The 20373-nt window shown below is 50.2% G+C and overlaps 8 protein-coding genes across 8 annotated transcripts; 3 read left to right on the top strand and 5 right to left on the bottom strand.

Moving 5' to 3' along the window:
* Window positions 1-379: 379 nt before the first annotated feature.
* BDR25DRAFT_126369 (SGNH hydrolase) lies at window positions 380-1813 on the top strand. The gene is made up of 4 exons (XM_033683775.1): window positions 380-512; window positions 731-865; window positions 972-1289; window positions 1394-1813. Exons 2-4 carry the CDS (start codon window positions 755-757, stop codon window positions 1649-1651), a joined length of 687 nt encoding a protein of 228 aa, XP_033550785.1. The 5' UTR covers window positions 380-512; window positions 731-754; the 3' UTR covers window positions 1652-1813.
* Window positions 1814-2233: 420 nt separating this feature from the next.
* On the bottom strand, window positions 2234-2909 carry BDR25DRAFT_302003 (uncharacterized protein). The gene has a single exon (XM_033689705.1). The coding sequence runs from the start codon at window positions 2861-2863 to the stop codon at window positions 2342-2344; it is 522 nt and encodes a 173-aa protein (XP_033550784.1). The 5' UTR covers window positions 2864-2909; the 3' UTR covers window positions 2234-2341.
* Window positions 2910-3137: 228 nt separating this feature from the next.
* On the bottom strand, window positions 3138-5384 carry BDR25DRAFT_341170 (uncharacterized protein; the record flags this gene model as incomplete). Its single annotated transcript, XM_033693584.1, has 4 exons — window positions 3138-4225; window positions 4276-4350; window positions 4624-5094; window positions 5310-5384. 4 exons carry the CDS (start codon window positions 5382-5384, stop codon window positions 3512-3514), a joined length of 1335 nt encoding a protein of 444 aa, XP_033550783.1. The 3' UTR covers window positions 3138-3511.
* Window positions 5385-5811: 427 nt separating this feature from the next.
* BDR25DRAFT_302001 (uncharacterized protein) lies at window positions 5812-7533 on the bottom strand. Its single transcript, XM_033689704.1, has one exon. It carries the CDS (start codon window positions 7134-7136, stop codon window positions 6174-6176), a length of 963 nt encoding a protein of 320 aa, XP_033550782.1. The 5' UTR covers window positions 7137-7533; the 3' UTR covers window positions 5812-6173.
* A 925-nt stretch (window positions 7534-8458) lies between these two features.
* On the bottom strand, window positions 8459-8834 carry BDR25DRAFT_126286 (uncharacterized protein). Its single transcript, XM_033683774.1, has one exon. It carries the CDS (start codon window positions 8746-8748, stop codon window positions 8506-8508), a length of 243 nt encoding a protein of 80 aa, XP_033550781.1. The 5' UTR covers window positions 8749-8834; the 3' UTR covers window positions 8459-8505.
* A 321-nt stretch (window positions 8835-9155) lies between these two features.
* Window positions 9156-10366, top strand: BDR25DRAFT_302000 (uncharacterized protein). The gene is made up of 2 exons (XM_033689703.1): window positions 9156-9990; window positions 10042-10366. Exons 1-2 carry the CDS (start codon window positions 9402-9404, stop codon window positions 10293-10295), a joined length of 843 nt encoding a protein of 280 aa, XP_033550780.1. The 5' UTR covers window positions 9156-9401; the 3' UTR covers window positions 10296-10366.
* Window positions 10367-13605: 3239 nt separating this feature from the next.
* On the bottom strand, window positions 13606-15605 carry BDR25DRAFT_332677 (uncharacterized protein). Its single transcript, XM_033692771.1, has 8 exons — window positions 15495-15605; window positions 15388-15443; window positions 15096-15337; window positions 14973-15040; window positions 14820-14924; window positions 14327-14762; window positions 14034-14216; window positions 13606-13979 (listed from the first exon to the last, which is right to left on the bottom strand). The coding sequence occupies exons 1-8, from the start codon at window positions 15549-15551 to the stop codon at window positions 13822-13824; spliced, it is 1305 nt and encodes a 434-aa protein (XP_033550779.1). The 5' UTR covers window positions 15552-15605; the 3' UTR covers window positions 13606-13821.
* A 141-nt stretch (window positions 15606-15746) lies between these two features.
* On the top strand, window positions 15747-19579 carry BDR25DRAFT_282062 (uncharacterized protein; the record flags this gene model as incomplete). Its single annotated transcript, XM_033687938.1, has 4 exons — window positions 15747-15915; window positions 15964-19064; window positions 19152-19317; window positions 19451-19579. Coding segments are annotated over 4 exons (3565 nt in total), but the record flags the coding sequence as incomplete, so codon positions are not given.
* Window positions 19580-20373: the final 794 nt, after the last annotated feature.

The raw sequence follows: 20373 nt of genomic DNA, 5'->3' as shown, positions 1-20373 counted from the left end.
CCCACATGGCACGCGCCATATCTCTTCAAGTCACCTTCCAAATTCAGTCCATCCCAGCCGGAGAATAGTTCAAGCAGCCTCGCCAATGCTTTACGGATCCGCAATTCCCTGCTGATTATGCTACTTCGAGAGTTTCTTCTCAGTCTTGTAACGTTCTCCATTAGTCCCGGGTGAAGTGTACCAAGCGGGGACCAATCCTTGTCGCTAGAGTAAACTTCCATTGCCGTCAATTTGTTTTAACTCGCGGAATATACAGGGCTATCTAGAACACTGATGACACTTTCCTATTCTCATTTGCCCAAGTTGACATGAGGGCTTTTTCCTTGTCGGCCTCATGCGACCCGATGAGGAGTAAGGTCCTAGGCACACATCATGTTAGATGGCCAGGCATAGCCAGCCCCAGCTTATGTGTGATGAGGACAGCCTTGACCGAGTAAGTACGCAGGTTAGTGAGGTCTTTAAATGGGGTTGCACTGCCGGCCGGTTCCTTAAGATGTCCCGGAAATAATAAGGTTAGTTGTGCGCGAGCGTTTCTTGATTCACATATCCTGAGGTCACAGTTCTCTGGGTACCTCGTTTAGCAACGCCCGCATATCATTCACGCTCGATTCATCTTGCCTCTTCTAAATCTAATATATAACCACTGAGAATCCCACACCGGTTTTTCAATTTCCTACTGATACGACGCCCTCGATTCTGCTTAACCAACCCAGCCTTAACAACTTCTCAGAATTGTTCAGGCTTTTTGGCAACGATGGTCAAGCTCAATCCACTCGCTGCCCTTGGCTTCCTCGGCCTGGCCAGCCAAGCCGCCGCTGTCACTGTCAAAATAATGCCCTTTGGAGCCTCAATTGTCGGCGCACCGGTATGATCCTTCTATACTCCTTCACCCAGCCCCATACACAATGCTTAACCTTACCTCACCCCACCATCATCCTACTTCACCCCCAACTTATGCTGACTTTATCCAGGGTTGTTGGCGAGCTGTGCTATGGAAGAAGCTCCAAGGAGCCGGCATCACCAACACGGACTTCGTCGGCTCTAACAAGGCTCCGGACTGCGGCTTTCCGTATGATGGAGAGAACGAAGGCCATGCCGGATTCCAAGCTACAGGGATCGTTACCGATAACCAACTCCCGGGCTGGCTGAATGCCGCAAAGCCAGATGTGATGATGATCCATCTTGGCACAAACGATGTTATTCAGAAGAAGTCGATTACTGACATCATGAGAGCGTATTCGACGCTCGTGGACCAGATGCGCGCTAGCAAACCCTCCATGAAGATCATCGTAAGTCAAAGCACCTCTTCCCAGGGTAATTCCTCATCATCATGTGATCAGTCATAATTCCCTACACCAGCCATCAGCTCATCCCATTCTAACCAATCTCCCAGGTCTCCCAACTAATCCCTATCGACCCGTCCAAATTTGCAGGGGCCCAACAAGGCATCATCGACCTCAACAAAGCCATCGTGCAGTGGGCGCCCACAAAATCAACCAAGGAATCATCCATTGTCGTCGTCGATAATTTCACAGGGTTCAATGTAACGACTGACACCGTTGATGGCGAGCACCCCAACGATAAGGGGAATCAGAAACTTGCCGATAAGTTCTATCAGCCACTCGTGGATGCGATTAGGAGTGTGAGTTAAAAGAAAGAGAAGGAAGAGTCAACGCACAGCGGAGCTATTACCTTTTTTTGACAGGGTTAAAGTGTTCACTATTTATTGTTGGATATAGATGCGAGCAGTTTCCTTCAAGAGCAGGCGCAGAGTCAGTAAATAGATCCCGCGTGTACGGAAGGACCAGAAAGGTTGATGTATCTCTGAGGACGGAACACTGAGCCTCGATGCTTAACGTTTAGCAAGGACACGACGAGAGGCGTGGTTACGATTCACATGCATGCATGATGGCGGCGTTATGAATATTCTCATGCTCGAAAAGGAGCCTTATACATACAGTCCCTGAAAGAGGGTCTAAATAGTTCTTAGTACATATTGTACATACATCGTAGAAAGATCTACTAGACGGAAACTCTTATTTCCTAATTCCACGATTCGGACCTGACATCCCTTCATCCATCCGTAATCGCATAATTCCCCCCTCTCCACCTCCTGCCCTGCCCTCCTACTCCTACCTACCTAGGCTCTTTAACAAACCCCCCGACCATTCCGCCCATCCCCCACCTCTCCAACCCCTCCTTCCTCCTCCTCTCCTCTACCTCCCTCTCCAATCTCTTCTTCCGTCTCATATAACACCACCTCGAAGCCAACAGCCCTACAACCAGTACCACAATACATACAGACACTACACCGATGATAATCATATCCGGACTCGGTCTATCAGAACCTTCGACTGGATGCGAGCGCGCAAAATGCGCGCGAAAGGACTGTGCTGCGGGGATACGTTAGCGTTATAGGCAGCAACGGAGGAAGGAGATGAGGAAAGAGAGGAGGAGGATGTGAGGAAGGAAGGACGGGATGTAGTTGTGCGGATGGGATGGAGAGGAGAAGCGTACGAGTTTCTCTTCCAACAAGTGTACGCGGCTCCTCTTTTGTACTGGAAGTGCTATTTCCTACAATTCCCGTTCGTGTTATCGTCGAGAAAGTGGTCTGAGTAGTTGGAATTGAAGAGGATGATATCGTGCTCGAGAATGCTGTCGTGTTCGTCTGTTGGTTTTGATTGTCGCCGAAAGATGAGCTACTATTTCTGCTGTTTTTCCTCATCCTCGAGCCTAAGATTCCGAGAGTAATGACAGCAGCCACCATGCAAGTGGCTGCGATGACGGCACCGACGATTTTCCATATTGGACTTCCATCCTTTTTCTTTTCTCCAGCTCTGTGTTTCCTTATTTCTTCACCCATCATTCATCACCTAGGTTGCAAGAAATCACGATGAGAATGACTTAGGGCCAAGGTGGAGATCCGCCTGTTCATATATTCCGCAGAGCGCCTGAAGTGGTTGCTAAATACATCCATCTTGCAGCGTCGCATGTCCAAACCTGTGCCGCATGCAGGGCGCCTTTCCACTCATTTTATTAACCACACACTCCTAGAATACTTTCCTCCGACATACCATTGACCAATTAGCAGGAACGCTATCGGCGGCTATGCCAGGCAAGATGTGCAGTTGAAACGTGCAAGGGTAAAGGGGCCGGGCGGCTATGGGGGAGAACGAACCTTGGCAAAGATGAGGGTGGCTTAGCAACGACAGGTGCTTTGCTACTCCACGAAAACCACATTTTCAGACAAATTGCATCCTCAGACGCCTGTTCAGAAATGCGCACTTGAGAGACGCAAGGGGAAATGCAGAAAACGGATCTATGACGTCAGATTATGGGGTTAACATATGGAACGAGAAGCAGGCCAACAGGCTGGTGTAAATACCGCGCTCCTCGTTATGCATTGTGGCCAGGAAAGCGCCGTGCAATAATAAGAGCTTAGCGTCGGTTCAAAGGTTGGGGTTGAGAAGTTTTGGTGTTTTGATGTGGCAACACAGAGCTGTTCGTCGTCTCAATACTGAATCCAGTCGCGCTCTTCGATGCTCACAATATCGAGTTGCTGACTCCTCCTGCGCAGTTGAAGACCTTCAACATCCGAGTAGTCAGGGCCGGCAATACCAGCAACCCCTGAGGAACGATCACTGAGGACGGAATCAATGTCGGATCCGTGCAAGAGACCTAGTCTTCTGGCGTCATGCTCACTAAGGTCTTCCGTCCACTGGGGCTGCGGGAGGTTCGAGGTAGGCTCATCAGTGAATTCGTTAGAAGATGCATCTTCGTCTTCGCTTGACCCTTCCATTTGGTTCTCCTTGTAGTTGTCATCGGGGTAGTCGATCGGAGGCGGGGCAGAAGCTTCTGCTGTAAGTTGGGCTTGAACGGGCTCTACATAGATCGGGAATCCTTTGGGTGCTTTCGCCCGCTTTCTATCGCGAGTTGAGAGACGCTCGTCCAATTTTGAGTGGGGAGAAACGAATTTGGAGGGCGTCAGGTGGGCTGGAAACGACGCACGAGTAGAACCCCTCGGAGCTGCCGCATCGGAGTTCTGTTGCCTACTGACACTGAATGACTGCTGTGTGGACCTTGAGGTATCGGCTGGAGACTGTTGGCGGGTGGGCGGGTTCGAGGTCTCAGAACCAAACTGGTCCTCTGTATGTGGGATCACAGTCAAGCCCATCAGGTTACCACTGTCTTTGCGATGCTTCTCCTTATCCGCCGTCTCAATGGTCTGGTGAACCAACATTTAACTTAAGAAAGCATTACAGCGGAGGCACTTACTTGGGAGTGCTCTGCATCTTTATCACTTCCACTAATAATGGCACTGTGGCGCTTGTGCGTTTTGGCTTCGATGGCCTAGTGAAATCAATACTAGGACTTAGCGACAATCGTAGCGGAGGTACTTAGCTGGTATTGTTCCTGTTCCTCCTTCCTATCGCCAGTAGAGATAATGAGGCACCCGTAACTTGGCTGTTGCACTTGTTCATCCTTCTCGATTCGCTTTAAGTCGGAGTCCTAGGGGAATCAGTTGTGCGCCCACAGACGGCGCGCGGCAAGGCAGAGGCAGCAAGGCAAAGACGGCAAGGCAGAAACGTTTCTAAGACATTACATAATCGCGGATATACTTACCTGCGGATGAGTGCTCATGCTGTAGGTGGCATCTAGGTTCACCTGGCGAGAGGAGTGTCGGGTTGGTTGCGAGGATTGTGGAAATGGTAACTTCTTGCTTTTGCCCTTCTTTAGGTGCTCCTCAACTCTGGCGTCGGAATCCGTGTGATTTCCGTCGCTGAACTTAGAAGAAGCACTCATTATGTCTGATAGAAACGTGTCTTCACCATACATGGACCTCAGCTTTGCAGCTCTCTTGGGCTGAACGAAGTCGTCCATTGGATGATACTTTTGGTCGTAGCAAAGCTCACTGCGTTGAGTACCGTTCACCTGCGCTCGTGTCTTGTATGATGACGTTGGGATGGAAGACGTTAGTGGGGCGTCTTTGAATCCCACCACTTCGCTTTGGTTATCGCCTGATATCGGGATGATGTTCTCTGGATCGATCCCAGCAAGGGCGGCAGACCTCTTCCTGCCCTTAGGTACCATCAGCTAAGTTTTGTGAGTAGCTTGTCACTATATGACACGATTGAACTCGCCTTGGGTCTTTTCAGCTCGTCTTTGGCTATCGCGTCCGACGGACCCTTGAGCTTCACCAATCCTTTTTGCTTGTGGCAAAGCTCTACAGGTTGTTGCTTAGACGGACTCAAGCTCTGAAGAAGCGTTCAGTGGACGCTGTCAACTTTGTTCCATGGTAAATAACAGACCTTGACATTGGTCACCTCCGTTGTGTGGACGCCCCAATCCTCATCACTTTCGTAATCGCTGAGCGGAGGTGGCATGGCGAGAGTAGCTACTCCAGTTTTCTCGTCAAATAAAGATTGTGTGAGGCGGTTGCGGGGATGCGAGGTCAGGCGAGGTGAAAGGTGAAAGTCCAGTGACTTGATGGAGAAGTCGCCACTGTGTGTGGCGCGGAATCACGTGTCATAATAATCCGTGGTTCTGTAGTGGGAATTGGAAGTCGAGGAAGGAACGATGAGCTAGGTGGTGAGACACACGTTTTTCTCTAAGATAAGATATTACCATAGGGTGAACAGGAAAAGCTAAGACACTTTGGATACTATTAGTCTGGCGCAACATTTCTTCGTTCACTATAAACCTGTGGTTAGGTGCTCATTGATGGCATCTACTGTTGGGCGGATTATAACCGGGGGACGAGATAGAGCTTTGTGAGTAGATTCGTAGTCATCATTTTCGTTCGACACAAGACGGTAAAGTAACTTATAGATTGAATGTTAGCAAGTGAAAGTAATTATAATGCTGTGGAGCTAAAGACCAAGATAGCGACCGTAGTTGTGAATCCAGCCCAAGATCCAGATCCCAAAATTCCAAGTTCCAGATATCCATACTTTTGGACGAATAGTTTTGAATAGGGTATGTAAGAGGTTTTGTTGTGTTCGAAATGCGGCTAATGCTGTGCTGATATGCAGATATTGTGTTCATAGCTTGCGTGAGTTCGTCAGCCTCCAACAGTTCCTTTCCCGCCCAACCATGCCTCCAGAACGCCGACCTGATAGAGGTAAATGATAAAATCGCTTGAACGCAAAAAGAAGACCAGGGAGAACAAGGGCTTATGCTCGAGATGTCAACCGTATCGGGGGCATAACGAAGTCAAGATCGTCATCGTCGTCATCATCGACCTCGATGTCAGTGGTCTTTGACGATGTGGCGGGCACCGGAGGTATCGATTGGACAGTCGGGGTTGCTGGCTTCGGTTCAATCTTCGTGGCTGAAGGTGTCTCAGTCCTCAGCCCTTCCGTGGCCGCTTCCTGCTCTTTCCGGGCCTTGTACTTAGCTGTTTCTTGGGCAGCCTTTTCGAGGACTTCTTGGAAGTACCTCCTCACCCCGCTTAGCTCCTTTCGACAGTCACCGTCGCGAAGCGATTGATGAGCCGCTTTCTCACATAGACCTTGCGCTTGCTCTAGTGCCTTATCCGTTGTGTCAAACAACTCGGGCGAGGCGGAGTTGTCGTTGGGTCCACCCATCCCTCGCATTGTTGCTCGTGCTCGCAATGATGATAAGCCGGCACGGCGTCGATATCCAATCTTTGACATGACTGGGTCTTCTTCGTCGTCATCGTCGTCGTCCGATCCTGCCAGCTCTGCCAATGCTTCCATCTTGGCTGCCATTTTCCCTTTTCTGAGCATGTTCCGGCCGGTGCCGATATTTCGAACAAGTGTCTCAAACGCCTTCTGTATCTGGCCGTCGTAGTGGACAATGATCATAGTTCTCGTCCGATACTTGGATGGCCCAGATGCATGTCCGGACAGCGCGGAAGGTGTCTTTCGTTTCCTATTTGCGAGAGGGGATGATTGTGCAGCAGTCGATGAGCAAGGTTCCTCTAGTATGGCATCCAAATCTCTTATTGATTCCACCGATCCCGTCTTTTTCCTCAATGGAAACGGTCGAGACATTGGCACTCGAGCAATCGCATTTTGCATCCCTGTGACTTTATCCTCTATCTCGGAGAGGTTATTACACCATGACGGAATATTATCCTGGAGGAATGTAAATGCTTTTTCAATGTCTGCCATTGTCGCTGAATGTGGATGGGTTGAGGAGGGGGAGGGGAAGCGCCGTTAAGAACAGGATGGGGAGTGGGCCGTTGAGGGTGGTGCAGGGCCGCGCACAGCAAGGAGGAAGCCGCTGGCAGTAAGACGGTGTCGCAATGAATGAGCAAATCGTGCAGGAGGTTGTCGACGGCGATTGGGTCTGGAGGGGGCAGAATGGGAAGAAGTGAGGCGTCCGGGAGCGATGCGATTACTTTAAGAGAGGTTGTCGGCAGGGTTAGAGATCATGTACGAGAAGTGATCAGCAGCGCAGGCTGTCGGTAGGCGAGGTTTGAGCACAGGCTCATGGGTGCACGCAGGAGGAGAATGGTGGAGAAGGTGTGAGGTGTGCAAGGAATCATGTCGGAGAGGAATGGGGTTGTATGTCCTGGGCCTGTCCACAAGAGTGACAAGCCTGCCTAGCCTCAGCGTGCAGCCGCCCCTCGCCGAATCGCCGTTACTACTGTATTTTCGCAGTCTTGGCGGGCAGCGTAATCTGACGGTTGTTTATTGCCTGAGCCTGTTGCGCATGTGCGCTCCGTCCACAACTCCGGGAGTATTATTTAACTGACGGGTCACAGATTTGACAGTGCGGAGGCTCGATGTATTGTTGGCACACTGGAGCCTGAGTTTGCTAATGGATGAGCAACACCGTCGATGGCAAAGAAATAAGCCCAAACCCTGCACTTGGTTGGCTCGAGGGAGGGCAAAGAGATGAAACAAGGTTGCCTGCCATCACAAATGTCCAGCTTCTGCGATCCCCTGATCCCTGATGGTTCAAATCGCGCGGCCGGGGCGTTGAATTGACAGCCGCCATCCCACTAGCAAGAGTGGGATATCAAAGCGAATCGGCCGATTTTGCGAACAGCAGAGGCGGCGGCGCGGGAAGAAGGGGAGGGAGCGGCGCCATGTTCGTCTCGCATCGCTTTCTTCTGCAAACAGGCCAATCATTAGCGCTCTTCCCTCTTTGCTCCAGACGAGCTGCATGGACCCCAGCCCGATGCCGACTCGAGCCTTGCACCTCTCGCATCAGCATGCGTCTTCGATTTCCGTCCTGTCGCATTCCCCGCAGTCAATTTGTGTCATGATTAATCTCTACAATTGGGTAGAGGCACCTGATCTCTGCAGCGGGGTTGGACACGTTCAAAGGCAAAGCTGGTTTACAAAGACCCAGTCTTCCGCCGCCAACCGTGATTCGTCCGGAGTCTCTTCAGGAGGCTTTCTAGTTCGACTGCCCGTTTTCACATATCGTGGAACATAATTATATTGGGTCTATCTCTTAGACCTCTTGCTGGAATTGGGAGAATGTCAACAGTATGCAAACTTTTTGTTCCAAATTACCCTTCGGCATGTTCTAAGTTTGGTGGTAAGATTCACCAAAATCAACCAGCTCGTCGAGAATCATGACCTCCTTTTCTGTTTCAATTAGGGTCAACAGCGGATGAACGGACAGGCTGCAGAACATCATGGAACACAGCGAGGCCGGTGTCTTGATCTTCATCTCGGCGTGAGCCGCATACGAACGAGCTGGGTAAAAGCAAAACACAAAGGGAACCCTTGAAGCAATCTGCATGACGGAGACCAACAGGAGCAGCATAATGGACTTGATGCCACCATGGGGTTCCTTGCCTTCACGCTCGATTAGGGAAAGCTCATCTCTTCTTCACGAAAAGCGACCATATCACTGGCTTCATACTCTTGTCCCATGTTCGAAGGAGCAAGCTGAGAGTCTCAAAGGGTATCACGCGCTCGGTACGCGTTAATAGATGTCACCCAGTAATTTGAGAATTGACGGAAGCTTTGATCGCACGAAGTTTAAGTTTAGCGACGATGTTCGGTTCATCTGGAGTCGCGATGGTGGCGTGTGTTGACACGGCCTGCGCCAAGGTCAGAGGCGCAGCGAATGAAAAATGGTCCGAGATGGCAGCCTCATCACAATAGGAGAGCCTTGACTTTTGCCGTGTCTTTTGAGACATCTAGTATGGCTCGTACGCGCCTGTAAAAAGAGACGACGCTGAAAAGAGCTGAAGCGAGCTTGAGATTGGAGACGGTGCATTGTTGGCGACAGCCTTCGATCGATGCATGACGACACCTCAATTCTAGCCTTGTCGCTCAACTTTGCGGAGTCCTTCAGATTCCTCAGCTAACCCAACTCTCAAACTAATCAGAAGAATAGTGTCACAGAAGCAATCATCAGCAATCATAGCTTCAAACAGGGTCTCCCGCAGCCTCACTCGTCTCCTCAACACCATGTCGACAACGACCCCATCGTCTTCGGTGCTCCCCCCAGCGCCATGGAAGTCACTATTCAGCCAGCACATCTCGAAGATGCAGCAGCCTCAGTTTGTGCTTAGCACTCTCGCTGCTGCCCCCGCTGGCTCGCCTACGCCGTACGTCCCCCGAGCACGCTATTGCATCTTCCGCGGGTTCTGGACGGAATTGCCAGAGAACAAACATAATCATGCAGAGAGGAACCCGAAGGCGTATGAAAGCGACTGCCTAACATTTACCACCGACGTCAGGATGGAGAAGGTCGGCCAGATATTTGGGACGAGTGCCGGACACGCGGATAGTAACGAGCAAGCTCAAGGAAGTGGAGGTGGAGGCCCTATCGAGGCTGTTTGGTGGGTTGAAGAGACAGGCACACAGTGGAGAGTCAAAGGAAGGGCTTTTATCGTTGCTGATGACATTGAAGGCAGAGAAAATAGCAGCGGGGCTAGGACCGTGAAGAGCGAGGTGGGCAAGAGAATGAGGGTCATCGATGAATCGAAGCTGAACGAATGGACATGGACAAGAGAATTGTCAGGAACATTTGGAAATCAATCTCCGGGTATCAAAGGTAGACCACGCCCTTCCCGCATTGATGAGCTGATCCTGAAAGTATTTTAAGGCTCCTTCCGTGCGCCTCCTCCTGGCATGTCAAAAGACCAGCCCTACGATACGAAGAACCTCAAGCTGGGTGCTAAAGTAGAGGATCTCCATGATTCCGTGGCTCGTAAGAACTTCCGGCTCGTTATCATCGTCCCCGATTCCGTCGAACAAACGGACTTAAGCGACCCTGCAAAGGCATGTCGATTCAGGTACACTTTTGATGAGGGCATGCGTGCTAATGGCGGCTGGAGAACGGAAGAACTGTGGCCGTAATTGCAACTGGTGAATATTACAATGTCCGCTTTTGCATGTAGATCCCAATACTTGCTTCAACAGATGACTATTAAGGCTGAATTGCATTTGTTAGGTCTTCTTTCCCCATACAGTCGTATTGGAGGTTTGGAACGCCCGTGGACAATTAATCGTAGCGAAGATTGGATCTACCACGCCTAGGTTTCGCCGCCAGGCAGTGCGACATATCTCGCGTGGAAGTGCGTTTGTTTGACCCGCGTCTTGCATCCATCTAGATGCAGCTGCACGCACTCGGAAAGATTCACACTTCTACGATGAGAACATCTGCACCTGGGAAACTCGTGACTTGTTCGGCCAAAGAGACGGCCCATCGGACTAACTAGGTCATAATAAGTTTGACGGATATTCAACCCTCATATGGCAGCTTATCAGTCACAAAAACCGTGCCTCTTACAAAACCTCTCCGGCAACTCATGACTTCCAACGCGCTCAATATATCGAAACACTGCTGTCGGCGTTGCCGCGACCTAAGGCTCAAAGGTGATTACTCGCATGCCCAATGATCCCTTACACTCTCAGCTCCAAACCTCCCCAATGTGGTCGCATCGGCGACCTTCATCACGCAACCTAGCGTGGCCTTTGAACCCTGCAACCACTCATTCCTGGCCCTGGCTTCTGATCAGTGCTGATCAACGGACGACCCCCGACTCCTTCTGCACGCCAGGTGAGCCCATTAACCAGCCAATCACGGGTCTCTTATCTTTCCCTTCCACCATTCCGGCGGATTCTCCTCATCTGACGCCTACACTCTGAATTTCGATTCAGAACACTCTCACTCATCCCATTGTCGTTGCTTTGTCTTTTGGTTATCACGCCATTGCTTTTACTACGCCGCACACATCATCGAATTGCTGATTATGGAGGAACCAAGCGCCACAAACTATCGTTAACTACAAGCGGCTAGCTAGGCCAAGCTGTTCGCTTTCGAGCCTTCAGCCACCTTGGCAGAGCCGTCGCCAAAACGGACCGAGCCTTTTTGGCTTCCGGCCCGAGCGGGATCGCTCTTCAGCTGTAAGCGAGAAGTCGAACCGGCTTGGCAGTGAATTGGGTGTGGAGCTGCTACAGTCGTGGATGAGAGAGATGCATCAAGTGTGTAGTCAGTCCCTTCTGGAGATGTGACACCTCACCCGCAGAATCTCTTTGTCCTTCAAAACTGAAGGAGAAGTGTACCTTTGTAACCGGTGTCGCATGCCAGGCAGTGTCGCAGGAACTGCCGGCATCTATTTTTACAGCCTTGTGGGAGCATTCTTTGACAACTTCCTGTTTCGGGGCCGATGATCGCCGCTTTCGAATCGCGTCATAGAAGGCTCAGACATGGAGGGGTATCCCAAGGTTATGAGATCGTGATATGGAGAGCACGGCCGAGTCGGTCGGAGTTCCTGGATCGACTCCGGTGGTGCAGAGATGTAATTGGACAGGGTATCGAACCTTTGGTTGAGCGTGACGGCCTTGCTCATAAGCAATTTGGACTTGCAGGCATAGGTGTGCTGTTAAGTTTGGAACTATCGCCAAAGCCTGCTGGCTTCTTTAATACTGCTGCCTTTGTTATGGTGAACGTTAATACAGACATGCGAAGGCTTGAAGCAGTCAGCCTCGCCCGGCGTGCGGCTCGTGGTCGCCAACAAAAACGTCCTCGCATGTTGGCTTTTCTTGTCGCGTCTATCCCATACTAATCTCCTACTCGTACGCGCGTTGCTTGTTCCTGTTGGAGGAAAAACCTTCCCCCTGAATCTGGTTCACACCACCAACGTCGATCACACACGCGGTAGCTCTACTATACACACCTCAGCAATGCGCGCAAGCACGCAACCGATTTCAATACCGTCATCAGACCTCAAACACCCTTTGATGTATCATACTTGTACAGTCCAGAAACCAACACCGGTCTGAATCAATTTGCGCAAGGCAGGCAAGGACAAGGTATCCAGACATCCCATGCCCCCCTTACTACCACAAAACCCAAGATCCCTCCCGTTTCAATCGATCCGGTCAACAATCTCGAAGAGAAGGCTGAGAACCGGCTGTGGTGCTGCTGCTAAACATAGGCGTGCTCAACCACTGCAGGTGTGTTAATTTAATCTAGCGATGGCGAGTAGCCCTCCAAAACTCGCGTTTTAATCATACCAATCTTCTCATCATTTCGAATGCATGGGTGCAAACAGAAGATGTACGGTAGTTGTACAGTAGACTGTGGAGTAGCTGATGAATCAGATGTTGCATTAGTAGCGCGTTTGAAGATGTCTTTGACATCGGAAGACTAGAATTGTTCATGAGGGTTTGAACTTGAGCGAACGACTTAGAAATGGAGCTGACAATATACTGATCAACGGCGGAGGGCGACCCCACATTCCAGACCTGATTACTTTTGGGGGTCAAAATCCTTTAACAGAAGTCACGAGGATTTCGCTCCAATCGTGCGCGCATCCTTGAGGACATGGTCCCGGAGTTCTCGTATTCCCTTTACTGAACCTCGGCATATCTCATCTCCTGTTGCCAGTATTTGGCCCCTTCAGGCAAATGGCCACCACCTCGACCTATCCACGAGTGACAACCGCAAATGCAACGAAGAGTACGGACGTAGTGAAGTGGAACGTACCAAATACTTGGCACCTGTGCTCACAACGTCGTCCATGTCGCCGACCTGTCCTACCTAAAGCTTGTGACTCACGCATTGTGATTCCAGGTCGAGGGGCTTGTCCATGTCGAGAGCCACACACAGATCTCGAGTTTTGTTTTGGTGCAACAGACTAGCTTGGCCCGCTTAAGCGCTTGACAAGGTTATGGCACCACTAGCCTGGTTAAAATGGCGAGGCAAGGGGATACGGAGCAGGGAGGCATGGACAAGGGTTGATGTGCACGAGAAAAAGTTGTGAGTGCCTGTGACGGAGGGTTTGGCGGTGAGGCATCTGTGCAAGACGTTGGTGATGAGGCTCGCCTGCTTAGTACATTTTCGAGTGAAGGATTCAGCAAGCGTAAGGCTGAAAGGGATTAGAGCGTTGCGCCAAGTTCCGCGTGATGCATTTTTTATCGTTGGTTTCGGGTGTGAGAGCGTGTGAGGTAATGCATCGCCTGCAATGGACACGAATTAGGACATCTTCGGATATTGGAAATATGTGTATAGCTGTGAGTGGTCGAAGGGTTTTTGGGGCATATTTGAGAAGGCTTAGTGAGCGCTAAACGCAAGAATGCCTAGTGGATATCTTGATCTAGATTTTGAGTTGATGCATTGAGAATGATTCCGAAATTCTGCGGTACAGATTACCACCTGTGTGCGCTAAGCCGTTGTGATGCCCATTGTTACCCACTAAAAGCGACCGTTCAGACCACGAAGATTGCAAAGATGAGACTAGGAAGACCTTAGATGATCTCGGATAGGGAATACAAGCATCAAATTCTGTCATTCCGGCCGCAAGCTTCTTCCAGGAGATCTAGTCCAGTCGAGAGGTCCTTGTGAGATGCTGAAGAGCAGTTTGATGCTTTTGAGAACTCAGGCTTTCTTGAAGAAGCTGGCAATGTTACCCTGGCCTTGCATACCAGTCTTTTTGCCTTTCGCTGTCGTCGCGGGCTTCGAAGGCACTGGTTTCGGTTTCTTGGGTTCCGGTTCATCTTCCGAGAAAGACTCCCAGACCGCTTCTTCCTTAATTACTACTGCGGGTCAGAGCTGTCTGCAATGTTACATATGACGGAATGGTATCGTACCGAGATAGTCTTCTTCGTCTTTTACCTTCTTCTTCCTCATCACACGCCGTCGGCCTCGTCGTCTTCCTCCTTGTGATGTCACCACAACCTCCCGTTCTGCAGTATCCACTGATGGCTCCTTGTCTATAGGTGAATCCTGAGAACCCTTCTCTTCTGCTTGTGGTGCATCGAGCATCTCTTCATCTGTGCAGTGTTAGAGAGCCCAGAGCCATGGTCCTAGTGAAAAATCAACTTGCCGTCGTCATCCTCCATCATCTTCCGTAGTTTCTCTTCCCGCTCTGCCCTTGCTCTACGTGCTGATGCTGCCTTTTCTGCGTCGAATGTAATTTCAGGAGGGTCATTGTCGTCGTCTTCGTCTTCGGACATTCCTTCCATTGATTCTGAGAGCACCTTAGCGTGAAGAGCTATAGGCGGACATAAAAACGTACCATCTTCAACAGGTGGAGGTGTTGGCTCCTTTAGCTTCTCCGCTGCTTTCGGTTTTGCCTTGGCTTTTGCGAATGACTTGAAGATGTCGGAATTGTCCCTCTTAAGGTTAGGCCTGGAGTTTGATTTCTTCAGAGCACTACTACTTGGAGTAGGCTGAGGTGTCGACATTGCTGATGTATTGTCCTCTGAAACACTTCCTCTCCTAGCTAGGAGTTTTGCTTCCTCTTCCTTAGACAGCGCACTGACAGTTGGCTTTGACGCGGCGGGTACAGGAGCAGGGGCAAACTTTGCGATTCGTCTCTATGGAGAAGTTAGCGCAACAAATGAGACGTCGAAAGTGGCCTTCCATGCCTTTACATAAGGATTGTGAATGGACCCGTAGGTTTTCCATCTGTCTAGTGGGTTTTCGCCTGCACAATCTTTTGTCATGTCTTGATTGCAGATTGAGAGCAGGTTCATGTTCTGCCCTCATTAGTTGGCTGACAGTCTGTGTGGCAAGCTCCGTCGCACCTCAATCGGGCCTGGCTCCAAGCTGTATACATGTGTAGACGTGACGTCCTCAAATTCTTCTCTCAATTCTAATATAGCCAAGTGTTAGCGTCCGACAAAAGTTCGGGGCCCCAGCAGACATACTCTCAAGCCCCTCTTCCGGGACCAGCACGATGGAGGTATGTGGAACCAACTCCTCCACGGTTGGTTCCTGTTCCGGCATTGAGCTCATATAGGGTGAGCTATGCATAAATGAATCCTCTCCATCCTGTGTATGTACGCCGTTGGTGTGCTCGGGTGCTCGTTTCTTGCCGGCGAGGACGTAGGTTGCATGTACTGATTTTGGCTTCTTCGCGTTCTGCTGGGAGTGAAATTCATAAAGCATCCTGGTCTCTCATCAGATCAGTTCGTCTACATACATTGAACGTCGACATACTGCTTCGCGATGTTCACATTGACCTTGAGAGCGCGACTGAGGACTCGGTAGGTAATCTAGAAATTGTGAGGTTTGTTTTCCATGGCGCTCTTCGACCGCGGGCTTACGGGCTTGCCATCGGCAAGGACCTTTGCGGCCAGATATTCCTTGTAATTGTCGGCCATGGCGGGCTTCAGTGAACTCGATATCGGCGAGAGTGGCTTGGTGGTGTTGAGTGAGGTCAGAGCAACGAATGTGCTTCGCGTAGTCATGTGCGCGTATTTACGCGTCCAAATTGACGAACACCTGACTCGCGCATGCCAAGTACATCCACCAACACTGATCTAAACCCCATTGCTTCCCATCTAAATATGATTTAAGATGAACGCCGCAGAAGACGACGACCTGAAACTGCAACGGGCGTCAGCTGCACTGCTGTCGGATCTCCAAATCCTTCTTCCCAAAATTCTACGAAAACGAGAGCATGACTCCACCCATGCAGGCCGTCGACGGGTTAGAGAGATCGACTTACAAAGAATTTTTACCTTAGTATTCCTCTCAGGATCTCATCAAGTTTATTCATTGACCTAGTTTCAGGTCGAGCCCTTTCAGGAAGATCCGCAAATCCTTGACTCTCATCTCAAGAACTTTCTTCCTCCACTGGTTGCTGCCTATCTCGAGTCTCTCCACTTATCTTCAAAGGTTAAGCCTAAGAAGCATTTCGTTCCTTCATCTCATGCGATATGTCGAATCTTGAACATTTTCTGCAAAGTGAGAGGTGAAAAGGTCATCAAGGGTTTCCTCAACAACGAACCTCGTTACCTGGAGCCGATTCTCCATGAGTTCGAGATCGGTGAGAACTTTCCAAGGAATGATGACGAGTCATTGTCTCAATTTGTTGTACCATGGGAGGAACGCTATATCCTTTTACTATGGCTTTCCCACTTGATGCTCGCGCCATTCCCGCTAGCTTCAATGTCCGCTCTGCAATCTTCTCGGGAAACTTCGACTGCGCTTGGGATCAATCTCCCTCCTGAGGCCCCAGGGGTCACTCTTCGTGTCCTCTCTATTTGTACCAAAGGTCTTGAGTCCGCTACGAAAGAGCGCAGCGCCGCTGCCAACCTTCTGGTTCGGCTCAGTGTCCGCCCTGACATGCAAAAGCTTGGCCTTCTAGACACGCTCGTCAAATGGTCGTTGTCATTCTTCTCCAATGTCTCTGGCGATCCTCCAGATATTCACAAATGTCTTGGCGTGCTGTCATTCCTCTCTGGCTTAGTTACTTCGGCCACCAACGAGGAAATCGGTCCTTTCCTTCCCGCAATATATAAATCATGCCAAAGCATTATCAACCAATCCACTTTGGAATATGTCAGATCCTCTGCCGTTGCACGGAAGTTGGTTGTAAAGACCTTACGAAATATCACTGTCCACTGTCTCCAACCCATCACTACTCTAAATGATCTTGACACCACTACCGTCCTGGAAGAAGTGATCGAATTTCTTCTCGACTCCCTTGGCGACGGCGATACGCCAGTGAGATATGCAGCAAGCAAAGCGCTTAGCGTCATTACCATGAAGCTAGGGGCTGAAATGGCTAGTGAGGTTGTGGAAGCGATTCTCGGCTCTTTGAATGAGAGTGTGTATTGGCAAGGCACAAAGAGGAACCTCAGTGGCGTCAATCCGCTCAGGTGGCATGGGCTCACCCTCACATTATCTCATCTATTATATCGGAGAGCTCTCTCAACCACCCAGCTGCCCGATATCCTTAACGCGTTGCTTCTAGCCCTTGCATTTGAGCAGCGTTCAACCACAGGGGGATCACTGGGAACGAATGTTCGAGATGCGGCATGTTTTGGAATATGGGCATTATCGCGACGCTACTTGACGCAGGATTTATTGGCTGTCGATACATCCTCAATCCGAGCCTCTCATCAACGACATGAGGGCTTGTCTGTTCCTCAGGTGCTCGCCATCGAGCTTCTAGTCGTCGCATGTCTCGATCCATCTGGCAATATCCGAAGAGGCTCTTCCGCTGCTCTACAAGAACTCATCGGGAGGCATCCAAACACTGTGGAAGAAGGCATTTCGCTCGTGCAGATAGTAGATTTTCACGCCGTTGGTCTACGGGAAAGAGCCATGTGCGAAGTTGCTGTCAAGGCTGCTCAGTTGCGTCACATGTATTGGGAAGCACTGTTTGAGAATATGCTCGAATGGAGTGGGACTGGCTCCCTAGATGCCCCATCTCGTCTCTCCGCAGCATCAGCAGTTGGTCTGCTATCAAAGGGCCAATCTGCACCAAATATTCGGCGCATGGCAGACTATGTTTGTGCCAAACTAAAGGCACTAAAGGCAAGAGAGATTGAAGAGCGTCATGGCCTTCTCATGTCGCTTTTTGCGCTTGTCACCCAGGTGCATTTACAAAATTGTAAGGCAGACAACGCCTCTAATCGGATCGACCTAACAAACCTCTGGCACTTGTTTGGTGATACCCTAAAATTAGACGAGAAGTCATTCACATCTCCAGCTCTCCGTCCGGAGTTTACTGCATCGGCTATCTGCAACCTTCTCGGAGCACTGGCGACAATGACGCAACACGAAGTAAAGAAGTCTCGTCCATTATCGATACCCATAGAGGATATCGTACGTCTTCTGAACCTATGCTTTAATCGTTACGAAGAATCCGTCCTCCAAGCCATCCCAGATAGTGCGCGAGGAGTCTTGAAGTTGCTTTCTACAACATCTCCCACTGCGACTAAAGAAACCATATGTAGCTGGTTGTCCCAACTGGAAAGCGAAGCGTCGTACAATGGCCTTCGATGCTCGGGTTACGCGATTGCTCTTGGAGCTGCTTATCCACTTCTAGTAGGTAGTTCCTTAGCAGACGGCATGAGTAGTGCTGTGACAGAACAACAAGTTCGTATTGTCAAAGTTCTTACCTTTCGATGTACAACTGCAGTTGGCCTTCACGCTCGGACTCCAGCTTTACGAGCTTTAGAAGTGCTCCTTAAGCATTTATCAGAGGATACCGCTTCGCCCCCATTGGACCAGGACATAAAGAATCAGATCGCGAATGCGTTGCACATGGCGCTAAACGACTACACTGTCACCGAACGAGGCGACATTGGATCTCTCGTCCGCCTCGAGGCTCTCAGTTTGACAGGAACTGCCTGGAGTACCGGGCTTCTTGGCCGTTCAAACCTAGAGGAGAAGCTACATGCAGACGTACTCCGACTCTCTTTAGAGAAGCTCGACAAAGTCCGCACTCGAGCCGCCCACGTACTCGAACAAGGGAACCACGAGCACTTAGAGAAGGCAATCCAAAGAGTCACCGAGGGTGTCTCTTCATACCTCTACTTTTCGACCGCGTTAAAGATCCTCCAACCCTCAACTTCGTCCACTATCAAGGAAGCTGTGCTTCTTGGCTTCGTCAGTTCTGCAGGCATGGGGTCGGAGTCTGTAGTTCAAAATTCGAGAGCTGCGCTGTTGGATGCTCTTGATGTTCTACCTACAGCAAATGAAGCCACGACGGATGAGAGTGGAAGGAATAAGGAATTCAGCTTAATAAGTGTTGCAAGCTGTCTGATTGACCTGCTGAAGCAAAGCTTAGAAACAGAAAGAGTTCTCATTCCTCTACTCGAAGTCATAGTGTTCCTCTTCGACATGCAAGTTATGCACCGCCTGATTCCCACCTCGTTCAAGTGAGTCCTCCTTCTCTCTAATACATTCCAACAAGAATCAGCACGCTACTCCTCGTCCCCATAAGTCTAGCCTAACAGCCTTGACAGCTTCCGCACCCTCCTATCGCTTACTCAAAAAGCCCATTTCAAATCCACACACATGCACAAACTGCATCTTGCGCTGGACATCTATCGCGGCTTAGGTACTATCCCAGCCACAAGGAAAGATACGACTCTAAAAGTGACGAGCATGCTTTTGCATCCATTTCCTAAAGTAGGCATGAGCCATTTCAGAAACCCAGGCACAGCTTGAAGCTACCCAAATGTTCCACCCTGCCCCACGGTTAGAGAGAACCGGATATCTTATAGCTTTATGACTTGGAAGAACTCTACTAACAATATCACAGATCCGCATCGCCGCTGCAGAAACACTATGGATGTTGACACGAGAAGACGGATTAAAGAGGCACGACTGGAGTCAACCAACCAGAAGTCTAAAACACATTGTCGACAGCATCAAAACCGGAGTAGCGTAGAGAGCCCAGACAGCGCAAATGCATTGAATTGACGCCTAATTACATGCACCCTTCAGAATCCCATTATCTGCCCCCGTGATCCCAGAAAGCGTGTGCATAACTCTTTACTTTGTCCATATGGCACCGTACTTGCTTTCAATGTCCGAAGATGGTTAAATGGGATAGGGAAGATAAATCCTTTACTTGCTATGCTAGGGGAAACACATTCCTCTTTCTCACTTTCTCCCCCTCCTGCTGCTCCTCCTCACTCCTCCTTCCTCGCCTTCGCGGTGATGGGCGTATACCACTCACTAAACTCCTCCACCACCGCCCGCAACTTCATATCCTTCATCTCCTCCTTCCAAGCCGCAGCAGCATATTCCGCAGTCACCGCTCTCACAATCGACTATACGCCGCTACGCATCAGTGTATGAGGTTATTTCAAGGGCTCAAAGATACTTATACCTCTTGCGCCGTTGCCGGCTTCGGCTTCGTGGTGTCGTAGCCTCCGCGGCCCATTTGGACGGCGGAAGACGAGGTGGAAGGAGGGACGTAAATTGAGGTCAGAGAGCGAGGCAGCGCGTAGAGCTGCCCTAACTACGCGCGCGGGAATGGTGGATATGGAGGACGGCGTTGACAGCGGTTACCTGGGGATTGGAGAGGTGGATATGCACGAATTGCGCGTGGTGAGATGGAATATGCGTGAATAGGCGTGGGTTGCCATAGAGTGAATAGGAGGTTAGATTTAGCTTGAGATTGTGGTTGTGGGTGTGCCTGGTGTAGCGCCTAGACTGGATCGTGGCGTGTGGTGTTGT

This window comes from Lindgomyces ingoldianus (genome assembly GCF_010093535.1).
Source record: "Lindgomyces ingoldianus strain ATCC 200398 unplaced genomic scaffold BDR25scaffold_8, whole genome shotgun sequence".
NCBI lineage: Eukaryota > Fungi > Ascomycota > Dothideomycetes > Pleosporales > Lindgomycetaceae > Lindgomyces > Lindgomyces ingoldianus.
The sequence above is the reverse complement of the archived record's forward strand: the minus strand, read 5'-3'. Positions and strand labels throughout refer to the sequence as shown.